This window comes from Hippocampus zosterae, chromosome 4 (assembly GCF_025434085.1).
Source record: "Hippocampus zosterae strain Florida chromosome 4, ASM2543408v3, whole genome shotgun sequence".
NCBI lineage: Eukaryota > Metazoa > Chordata > Actinopteri > Syngnathiformes > Syngnathidae > Hippocampus > Hippocampus zosterae.
Genome location: NC_067454.1, coordinates 13,121,949 through 13,133,884, shown reverse-complemented (window position 1 = coordinate 13,133,884; position 11,936 = coordinate 13,121,949). Strand labels below are relative to the sequence as shown.

The 11,936-nt window shown below is 44.6% G+C and overlaps 1 protein-coding gene across 2 annotated transcripts; it reads right to left on the bottom strand.

The window, feature by feature from the left end:
* Positions 1-993: 993 nt before the first annotated feature.
* On the bottom strand, positions 994-11,617 carry qser1 (glutamine and serine rich 1). Of its 2 annotated transcripts, XM_052063454.1 has the most exons (14): positions 11,297-11,617; positions 9,824-9,934; positions 9,455-9,528; positions 9,403-9,418; positions 6,035-9,268; positions 5,118-5,422; positions 4,857-4,973; positions 4,441-4,574; positions 4,179-4,354; positions 3,944-4,081; positions 3,753-3,850; positions 3,382-3,528; positions 2,054-2,149; positions 994-1,978 (listed from the first exon to the last, which is right to left on the bottom strand). In XM_052063454.1, exons 1-14 carry the CDS (start codon positions 11,403-11,405, stop codon positions 1,838-1,840), a joined length of 4,896 nt encoding a protein of 1,631 aa, XP_051919414.1. In that variant the 5' UTR covers positions 11,406-11,617; the 3' UTR covers positions 994-1,837. The 2 variants fall into 2 exon arrangements, with proteins under 2 accessions (XP_051919414.1, XP_051919413.1); XM_052063453.1 differs by having other exon boundaries at positions 9,403-9,528; positions 11,297-11,616.
* Between the last annotated feature and the right edge of the window lie 319 nt (positions 11,618-11,936).

Sequence of the window (11,936 nt, the reverse complement as noted above, 5' to 3'; positions counted from 1 at the left end):
AAGTGTTTCATCCCTTTGAATCCAAGTCCAGGTTGCTGCGGAATGTCTCTCCGGTCTGGGTCACAAACACATGTACTTAAATGAATTGGAATTCAGTGCATTCAAATCAGGATTTTAACCCTGGAGAACCCAAGAACCATTTTCTTCTTTGGAAAATGATGAATTACACATTAAACGACTGCTATATGTTCACTGAACACCAAAATATACTTTTTTTTTTCAAATATTCAATGCTTTAATCCTAATTTAGGATTAGGGCCAAATTTGACCCTTTAGGATATAAGGGTCGCATTCGAGAAGCAGAATTTATAGGGGCCAAATTTGACCCCGAGGGTTCTCCAGGGGTTAAAGGAGCACACATTTAAATTGCTGGCGGTGTAGTTCTACACTCGCCTGACTTGTGAGTGGTCGGCGTGGGATCGGTTCCCCACTCAGTGAATGTGTGGATGCAGGTATGGGTGGCTGTTTGTCTCTATATGTGCCTGGCCAAAGTGTAGTCTGCTTTCCGCCCAAAGTCAGCTGGGATAGACTACAGCAAATCCCATGTTACCCCGTTCAGTATAAGCGGTGTCAAAAATGCATGCATGGATGGATGGAGTAGACATTTAGTCAACAAACTAATTTTCTGAAGCCAGCCGCACACCATGCGCCGCAAACAACCTGGACTGAATTTGACAATCACGAACAAGTTAGTCAGCAACTCACACCCACACATCTGGCAATTGACACTTATTTTCACTGCAAGGGAAAAACTCTGATCACGCTTGTGTTTATTGCGGAACATTTGATCGAACCACAATGCGGCACGAGTGTCAAAAACAAAAAAACAGTCGGGCATATAAATTCTGGTGATTTTGAGATGTTGTCCGTGCACTTTCACATCATGTTCCTTCACCTCTCTGCATCTTTAAATTACCGGTATATCCCTAAATGTTTGTTTTACCAGGGATGGTGGTTTAGCCTACCGTATGGCAACAATTTTCACACAGAAAATAAAAGTCATACACGTGGCACTTTATTAACAATTAGCATCTTGGGAAGACCAAGAATATTTGAGAGCATGAAAGTGACCTTAAAAATTGCCCGTTGTCGGTAAACAATGAAAAAAGTAGAGAATAATATTTACTTCTGTGAAAAATAGAAATCTATTCATCATTAAAATCTGAGCTATGCAAAGGAGTATAAAGACAGCTGTACTTTACCCTCAGAAAAACAATATTCATAAAAATGACTCTTATAAGCAAAATGTTGAACGGAATAGTAGATACAGTATTTTGTTAGCAATACTTCCACCTGCTTTATTATTTTTTTTATACAAAATGTACACTATATATCATGAATAACCATGTGAGTTGGCACACTTAAAAAGGGGATGTTTTACAAACAGTATATAACTAAGGTTAAATATATATATTTTGTATTACAATCAATAAGCTTGTCTGTATTTGAAGCTACTCATCGAAACACATGACAAAAGCTTGTTAGATCTGTCAGCCATCTAGTTTCTATCTAGTGTCAATAATAATCTGGCTAAAAAAATAGAAACTATAAATCTATAATTGTGACCAATAAAAAAAAGGGTCTGTGGTAACAAACAGACTGGGAGGAGCTTATTGAGGAGAAAGTTCCCAAAACAAAAGCCCTTGTCGTCTCTTGGTGCTTTCTGTCAAGACACAGGAGGCTAAGACTCGTTTGTATTAGTCTTCATATTAAGGCCTCAGTTCCATAGGCGTGTGTAACATACATCTTTGCCTCATTGGCACAATATTGCTAGGATCCTTTTGTAGTTTAAGGGCAAGTCATCAAGTCTATGAGGGTTTTTGGAATCTGAGGCTGTTCATCGGCAGACCTGCTGCACTTGATTTATCAGCTCCACAAAACGATCAAAGAGCCCCTCCAGCCAAGCTCCATTCCGCAGGCACTTCTGCACGGTTTCCTCCTGCCCCAGCTCACCCGCCTGCACCCGCTGGGTGGCGATCTAGAGAACAAATACTGTGATGATAATGAAGGGCCACAATAAAGCAGTGATCGACTGCAGTAACAAGCGTCTCACCTCATCCTTGCACATGAGGTATGTGTGGTACTTGTAGTGCTGGAGAGAGTGGTACAGCGAGAACCACTGGGTTTTCTGTTGCTCCACTGTGTACTCCTGCACAAGCAAAAAATACATTATGTGGTAAATGATGTGCGGATTGCACCATCTGCTGGACAGATTTTAAAAGCGCAGCCACGTACAAGGGCGCCAAAAGGAGCTGAGGACAGAGACATTTCGTGATTTGACACCATTTTGTGGCATCCTGGTGACAAGGGACTCTGATAAAGTGAGTTTCATTCAGACAAAAGTAACACTATTTTTTGGACTACATATCGGCTATATACACTATATATAACAATTTTCATTGTTTGCAGCAGGGCTTGAAACGTATTCACCGCAAATAAGGGCTGTTCACACGGCAAGATTTGGTCCGGTGCTTCGGGGCTGCCCCAGTAGAGCGTTCACACGTGCAAATTAGCTCCGGCGTAGCCCTGGAAAAAGGCTTACACCGGACCAAATTTGATCCACCTCAGGCAGGTGGTTTAAAAATTTGCTCCGGAGCAAATGCTCGTTTGCGAAGCAGCACCGATGTAAATTTGCACGTGTGAACGCAACTGGGTTAAATTTGCTCCAGAGCAAATGCTTGTGGAGAGAACGTACGGCAAAAATGCGTTGCTTTCGAGCTCTGTCGGACTTTCATCATGTGTTTGTTTAATAACGACACAAGACTTGGCTGGTAACATTTTTCCTTTTGTAAGAGACTGGACTGTCTCGGAGTTGTTTGCGTAGTTTGTTCCTTTGTTGTGTTTTCACCCCCCATTTAATTTATTTTTTGATTTCCTCTCTTGATTTTCTGTTTGGTGCATTAGTGTTTGCTTTTCTGAGTGTTGATTGAAGTAATCGTTGATTTACGTTTTCGTGAGCGGTCACTCTCGAGCAGAAGGAACGTAGACCGAGCTCCACACAATTTGCTGCGGTGCAAAATATATCGCAACAAAATACATCGGTGCAGCGGCGGAGCAAATGTGTGCCGTGTGAACAGCCCTACAATGGGGGAACAGGTAGTTTTCCCCAACCTTTATAACTCCATTACACTCCCAATGCAGCAACTTCTTTGCAAGTCATCTGTTCAAATTCAATGTTTGCCAAAAAAAATGACATCCGACTGTCTTTGGACGCTGGTAAAAGCACAATTTGACCAGATATAATGAACCAGATTTGACTGATTTCAGTTTTTGTTGTTGTAAACGATATTTTGGCAAAAAAAAACAACAACAACAACACTATACACTCCCTTCACGCTTACTCTTTATTCTCGAGTAACAAAATAAATATAAGTCTCCTACTTGTGACACTTCTTTCGACATCTTGTCAGGCTTCATGGTCTTCTTGTTGTAAGCCATCCCACCAAGTCGCACTTTGAAGGTGGGAATTTCCCCATCGTTTTTCAGCTCTGTGACCACCGAAATTTCTGGGAATCTATCCAGTGCTGTCTAAACATAGAAGACGTGATCACATTAAGATATTCTGCTACATTGCAGTTCGTCGTTCGTCACCACTATATCACAGATTTTTTCAATATAGTTTTGCATGTATTTTCACAATTTTCAGGCAAGTTAAATTTGGATTTGCCCTCAGCATATTGCTGCAAACAGCCTGGCAGCGACGAGGAGCTGCTTCTCTGTATCACCAGATGGCAACAATCGAACAAACCCACCTTGAGGACTTGCTCAATGTGCAGTTTGTGAAGCAAACGTTTCCTGTTATCACAGATTAAGCCCTCCATCCTTCTCAGATGTGGCAACAGCAGCTCATCTGTGGCCGTGACAGGACAGGCGATATTAGACCCCCGGAGGGAAACCATCTCTGTTCCTATACTGATCTGAAAAGAGTCTTTTGGTAATTTACCACTGGTTCGCTCAAGTTCTGTCATCACATCTTCGTTGAGGGCAACGCTGATGAGTAGCTCCACAAAGCTCCTGAAAGTCTCCTTCATAGTTCGTGTGTTGAGAAGTCGTGAAGCAAAAGCCACAGGGGGGTTTAACTCTACAAGAGCAAGACAAGGAAGCAAGAAACAAATTTGGACCTCAGTCCTATCCTGATTCAACCTCCCTATCTGAGAACAATGAAAATGATTCTTTACCATCTTCTTCTGCGGATGATCCCGAGGCAACGGGTGACAACGCCTCCTTCCATTTTCTCCTCTTCTTGGGTGGGGGCTCTGCCCTTGGCTTGAGTAATTTGGGACGAGGCTTTTGGCTTGGAGACGACGGGACGGTGCCGGCCGTCAAGCCCAGCAAAGTCTTCACTTGAATGCCCCTGCGAAGCAGAAAAAAGGATGACATCACGCATCCGACAAGCCAGACACTAACCTCAACCCTCCAAAGTCGGCAGTATCAACACACCTTAGTGAGTTGATGGGCTTGCAGCGTGGCTTCCGACTGCACACTCGAACATATTCCCTTTTGTTAACAGTGTCCAGAAACTTCACATAGACCCTTTGGTACATCGTTTTAGCATCACCAAAGTATCCAAGATACTACACAAAGAAAACAAAACATGTTGAATTAGACTCAACTAGAAGTGTAGTCGAAGATGAACACAGTTATACCCAATTGACATTCAGTACAATACACATGTGGAAAAAAGTGAGGAAATTATCAAAAAAAAATTGCCTGGTTAAAATAAATAAATAAATAAATAAATCTGATTTAGCATTTTAGTCATCAATATAGAGTTGGTCAAGAAATACGAATCTAAGACAATGACAAATGGTGTTTATTTTATGTGACGCTTATTTGAGGAATGCACGCTAACTCACACTGTTGGTAGCAGAGAAGACGCGCTTGCCTTCTCTTAACTCAGGCACAAATTTCTGCAGCAAAGCCTTCTGGACTTTCCAGATGGCGGGAGGCTCACTTCCTGCACGCATTGTCCCCTGGTGACATCACACCATACATCCAGCATTTATTCAAAGACTGAGAGAAGTCAAAGACGGTATTTCTTGAAATTGGGGCATTCACTTATGTAGCATTCAAATGTACTTTCTGGAACACTGCTTCATTTGCAATTATTTGTATACCTTCAAGGTCTCAATATCCTCATTCCTCACAACAAACTCGTCTCTTTCTCGATACATTCCTTCCCCTCCACTGTCCGACAGCTCCTCATCCGTCAGTCCCTCGATTGCCACGCTTACTAACTGAACAGCGAGCTGGCCAGGCGGTGTTGCGGTGGGCTCCTGCTTGATCGTAGATGTCGTTACTGTGGTGTCTGTGGTTGACGTTCGAGAAGCCGTGGTTAGTAGTGGCAAGCGGCTGTCTGTGATGCTGAGTGGCACTGTGGGAACAGGGACTGGTTTTGGCGCAATACTGGGGTCGTGGTTATCTGCAGGAAGATTAAATAAGACATTCCTTTGGTCATTGAAGTGAAGGTTTTCAAAAGTCCGTCTTTAGTTTAGGTGAGGACATGAAGGCGGAAGGAATGTTTGATCCAGCCCACCATCAATCCACACATCCATCCGTCCATTTTCCAATCCGCTTTACCTCACGAGGGTTGCGGGTATGCCGGAGCCTATCCCAGTTGTTTTCGAACTGGTTGGCATCCAATCGCAGCACATACGAAGACAAACAACCATTCGCACTCACAATCACACCTAAGGACAATTTCGATTGTTCAATTAAACCACCGTGCATGTTTTTGGAATGTGGGATGAAACCGGAGTACCCGGAGAAAAACCACGCAGGCAAGAGAAGAACATGCAAACTCCACACAGCATCCAGCCCACTATGTGATTCTAAAAACTATTTTACACCTCAGAGGAGCGGCTATAAAACCCCCCGAAACATCTAACCCACAAATGCTCACAACAAATACCATAATAATATGTTTGATTGATGTATAATATTTTTCCATAGATTTAGTATGGCCATGGTGAACAGAGGACTTTCAAGTAACTAAAATGGCCTCCATTTAAATACATGCATAGTGTTCCTATACCTGGCTTGGCTTTCCGTTCTGAAGGCTCATCAAGAGCAGAGAGCACCGAGCTGATACTGTTCCTCAGTGCCTGGTTTCTTCCCGTGTGCTCTTCTTCATCTGAGCTAAAGGTTGGCAATGTCTCCAAGTTCTTTTGCAGCTCTTCATCCAGGCGTCTCTGCTGGGAGCTCACGACTTGACTTGGCTGGGAACTCAGAGAAGCTGGCACACACTGAATTTTGGGAGGAAAAACAAACGGTGGTGGTTTGGTCGCAGGCTTTTTGGAGCGGCTAACGGTTCTTGAAGGACTTGGGGAGTACTGCTGTTTGGGGCCAGATTTGATGAAGTCCAAAAAAGAGCCTATGAAACCAGTTTTCACCTCTGGTTGCTTGGCTTCCACTTCCCGAATCTTCTGCCTGATCCTTTCCTGCTGTGGACAACCGTCATAGACACTTTGAGAAGGAGATGGGCTGGGCTCACCGCCCTTGGAGTTAGGCCCTTTTGCCTGCCCAGTGCGCTTGGCTGGTTTAAGTGGGCCATTATCCTCTCCAGAACCCTCTGGCCTTGTTAGAGCCTTCGAGTCGACATCCTTTTTGGGTAACTCTTGTATGTTTTGGCACTCTGTGGTGTTGTTCTCAGTTTTAATACACGTTGCATCCATTTTGATACTGCTGTGGAAATCTGAGGGGTCATAAAATTGTCCTGCTGAGGGATAGCCGTTTTCAGAGCTCTCGCCATCCCCATCTGCGTTGAGATCAGAACTGTTGCAGTGGTGAACGGGCTGTCCTTGGCGGTCCGTGGAGATCTGTGCACGATTTAGTGTCATGGCCACGGTGTGAGAGTTAGTGTCTGTGAGGATCTTCTGCTGAGCTATCGAGAAACTCGGTGACATTTGCGTTGTACCAACCGTCTGAAAGGGATTCTTGGAATCAACGGGACTTGCCATCGCAGACATTTGAACTTCTGTGGAGGACGTAGCTTTGACAAAGTCTTGCGGGGTGACGCCACAAGCGGCCACAGTAGCAGCCAGGATATCGTCGACGTTTGATAAAATATTTCTCTCGTCGGCGAGTAACATGGAATCCGAGAAGCAAAGGGAGTTAAGAGCAAAGTGGTTCTTAGCATCATTTGACTGGTGAACACCTGACTGGCTGTAGTGGTCTTTAGAAGATTCGGAGCAACCTGAGCTCTGCTCGGACACGACTGCGGCCAGCTGACTTTGGCTTTCGGTGACATTGGGACACAGGAGTTCTCGATCCATCTGAAGGTACTGGATATTAAGAGGGCCCAAGCCCTGGGCTGATTGAAGACCCTGCACTGATATGAACTTTGAGGACATCTGGGTATTGTGCACAAGGGGCTGCTGAAGAAAAATCATCTGATTCGGCTCCAAGAGAACCTGAGCACTCGGGACACTGATAAAGTGGGTGTGGTCCTGCTGGTTTTGTTGTTGCGCCTCGGATGATTTGATGAGGACAGGATCCTGTTTAAGTGGTTCCGGGCTAAGAAGTACATGTGAAGATATAATACTGGAGTTGGTTGTTTTTGGATTGGCATTTTCCTGTCCATTGAGACAACTGAGGTGACTGTGCTGTTGACTTAGGGAGCTCATCCTTATTTGTGCTGTGTGCAACTGTGTAAGATGGTCATGAGAATGCGAAGCGTCTCTGATGACGCTTTGCGTTTTGTGGAGGTCGTCCGTTTTTGAAACAACGTAGATGACATTGTCGGGAGCTGCCGTGGTGCCGTTTGCAACTGAGCCCTCCATGGGTGCTTGTTGGAGAGCCTGTAGCTCCTGGATAGGAAGTTCTTCAAATGTCGGTTTGCCATATGTTGGCTTGATGTCCTTTAATGATGAGCTGATATCATTACCCAAAGTTTCGGTAGTTGGCGGGTAGGCAGCAGACACAGTCTCATAAATTTGCTTCGTCTGCACTGCTGCCTGCTGGGAAATGGTGACGGGAAGTGTTTTATTCCCCACAGAGCCTTGCATCAGAGTGTAGTCCTGTGCAGAGGTGGACAAATTCTGTCCACAGGTGGGTTGGTAAGAGGGATTCATGGGTTGTACTGTGGCATAGTGCTGGGACTGAGTCACTGAAGCCTGCTCCTGTGATCCTGACGTATAAGTCACATTTAGGTCAGTCTGAGAAAGAGATGAGGGATAGCTCTCCGAGAGAGTCCCGTGACACAAACCCTGAGCCTGGACACCATACCGTCCTTGGTTCAGCCCTGCACTTGAAGAGTAAACAAGAGCCTGACTCGCAGATGCCCCAGATTCGGAGAGACTCGATAGGGAAGGTGGTGTTTTGTAAAGGGAGGACAAATTGGCTGATGAAGAATTAGAGGGCTGCGACTGGGTATGCGTTGTGATATAGGTTTGGGACAGAGTGCTGGACATAAGGCTGGATAGTTGGTTGCCAATCACAGAGTTCTGCTTTTGCCCAGGGTTGGAAAAACTCTCAGGGGACTGTGATGCTAGGTTCTGAGGAAGTCTGCGGTTCTCCTCATTGGCTGCAGAAGCTAATTTGGAGGAATACTCTTTCGTTGTCGGCACTGTGGTGCACGAATAGCTTTGAGTGTCTGGGTCCGCTTTTTGTTGCAGGGCACCATTGACCCTGTGAGATGAATCTTTTTCTGTGGAAGGGCTGCAAGATTCCGGGGTCTCGCGGGGTTGGTCGTGTCGGTAGGATAAGCCTCCCTCACTACCAGAGCCGTAGTAGCCCTGTAAGGAGTCCTCAGCATTTGGTATTTGCTCTGAGGCTGTGTGGCTCGCAGAAGGCCTTTGGTGGTGTTTGATCACGCTACATTCTCGCTGAAGCGCTCTCTCGACGGATCCTGAGAAAACGGTGGTCCCACAGGATTGTGAGGCACTATGAGGAGCAGGAAGGGCTGATGGCAGAAGGCTGAACTGTGGTTGTAGGAGGTGGGGGGCTGACTCCTGAGCTGAGCGGTATGTGGAGGACTGGACTGGCAGAGTTGAGGCCAAAACAGGTCCAGAAAGGCTGAAAGCCAGGGCAGCTGGAAGCACGGTTTGGCTCGGTTTGACTTGCAGGAGGGAGTCGTGATGAGACAACAGACTATTGGTGGAAGTGCTGAGGGCTGGATCCTGGAGAGCCATGGAAGAGTTGGTGGAATAACTCTTGGAAGTATATGGATCGCTGTGTTGATAGCTTGACAAAGCAGCTGGAGATGGAAATGTGGCGGTAGAAGGCAAAGCACCAGTCAGGTATAGCTCTGTGCTGGATGAGTTGGGACCTGCATAGCACACATTCATAGTATCAGCAGTCTGAAGGCAATCGTTTACATTTGTGGTCGAATATAACATTTGTTGCTCTCGTAGTTTATTACGGATGACAACATCGTTCTGAGAAGGGAAAATGTGTTTCCACCTGCAGTCCATGATGGTGGTCGAAAAGGAGGAACTAGCGAGACACTACCGGGACTTCTTGTCTCCATGGCTGAAAGGAAGCTCATGATTGAATTCTCCGAAGTATTAATGTTTGTGTCAAGTGCTCCTGCAAGTCAACAAGAGAAAGATGAGGGGAAATTAGGACAATGCTAATGACTTATTTTGAAAATAACAATGCACTCTCAAAGCTCAACCAAGTATAACCTCCAAAATCATTCAGAATTTGGAAAAAAACAAACAAACGAAAATAGGCAAACATTTGCACAAAATTTCAGAGGTCAAGCTGTGATCTTGCATGATGTCACACAGTGGATTGTGTGCTCTTAGGTTTCATTGAATTTCTAACCTCTATTCCAGCACATGAGAAGAGTCAATATCAAAACGAAATGCTTCACAATCACCTGTAGGGGCAGCAAGATGTGCTGTAGTGTAGGTGGGGAGCTGCTGCACTGAAGTGTAGCTCTGCCGCTGAAGGGGCCCTGCATCAAGTTGTGCTGCACCATAACTGGAACCGAATGCACAAAAAACACAATTAAATGACACCTGTTTCCACCCTGTGCAGGAATTGCCGAAAAATCAAGAGTTAAAATACATCTTTATTTACTGAAGTTGAAAGAAAGAAATATGTATTATGAAAAATATTGCAAATGATCAGTGCTGTACTGTTTGCTACAAGATCAAATTTCATTCAACATATCGTGTAAATACAGTATTATGTCTCGATTGTTCAAACACTTTCATCAGACAATTGTCACGGTCTGGTGTGGTTTTTAGTCCAAGATTCCTCTCGGCACTTGAATTTGATGACTTATTTATCAACTCATTCGTCTCCATGGGAGTTGTCTCTTTCTGGTACAGCACTGCAAAGTATGACGCAAGCATCTCACCATCTTATATTAAAAAAAAAAGCTACCGCCATGAGGGTTTTAAGCAGATACCTTTCATATAAATAGATCGCTTAAAACGTATCCATCTCAGTTGACCTTTCCTCACAGATAATCTAATCAGATGCAACAGTCAACAGTTTGTGTATCCCCTGCTGATGGGAGTAACTTTGTCTTCCTGAGGATTTCATCACCTTATCAACTGCAGCATCAAAGTTAAATGGCAACGAGTACATTAAGCCAAGTTCTGCGACAGCCCTATTGGATTTATTTAATTCATGATTATGACTTTCCTCACTTTGTTTCTTTTGAGATGCATAGAGCCAAATCACGAAAGTGTCACTGGAGAACTGAGTTATTTACAACACCCACCAACACTTAAGTCACCAAGTATGTTTCCTATTACCGGTGACGAAGTTGCAATGAGTTCGCTAACTTTAGCGTGTTAGTCAGCTCGCTTCTCCACTGTGCTTCAGTAATTACGTTTTAAGTAACTTGCGACTAACTGTTTTATATGCATAAATAAATGATGTATGTCAATTTAAGGCACATCGCACTATTGCTCCCTTAGGGACTGAAGCTAAATTCAAGTCTTATTGTTGTGACTGTTCAGAGATGTCACTGAATTGTGAGTGGAGAAAAAAATATATAGTTGGTCAATACCACAGAAATTTAAGATACAGCACAACATACAGTATGTATACCAAAAAATAGTTTACCAAAAACTGCCCGCAAGCACGAAGAGTAGACGCGGTGCTAGTATAAACTAGCACTGTAGAACGCATTCATAACCAATAAGAAACATGCTCACAACTTAGCCAAAAGTTGGTACACGATGTTTGAATTCTTTTAATTAATGCTGTTCTGTTTTTCGCCAAGACGCCATTCAATACATTGTACTGCCTCAAGAGCAGAGGTAGGCCCTCCATCACCGACATTTCCTTGGTAAGGTGACCCACCCTCCCCGCCTCCCTCCATCCATCACCTACCTCGGCTTGATGGTAGCCGAGCCGCGGCCATAGGCCCAAGAAGCTGCGGGCTGTGCTGCCGGAGCCAGCGCGTCCGCAAAGCTGGAGCTCGGGTAGTTCCTGTCCATCATCCGGTGAACGGCTCACTTCCCCAGCGGAGCTTCGTGGAGCGGCGGACACACATCGTAGCAGATGCGGTGCGGCCGACTACGGCAGTCCGAACAGAGCGGCGCACGGCCCGCTAACTTCGCCCCCGTGAGGTCGCGCTATTCCCCGGATGAAAAAGAGTGCATTTCCCCCCACACCCCCTTTGTGACTTGTTAGCGTGTGTTCCTCGCGGTGTAAATACAACATGCTTGAACACAAGTTAGTCGTATTGAAGTTCCCAAAATGCATCACGCAGACGCATCTTAGGCTATTATTACAGTACAAATCAAGTTACTTAAAAAAAATCATAGTCACAAACAAAAATGTTTTTAGATTGACTTTTTGACTCACTTAAGTAGCCAGGCCGCCTTAATTAAATACTATATTATGGAATGTTTATTTTAGTATATAGTAGTTACATTTTGTGACATTTTACTTAGTTGTTTACGGTGATTTTCTCGTGTAAAATGCGCCTTGGCCCATTACACGTTAGGGGAAAAACTGCCTAATAATTA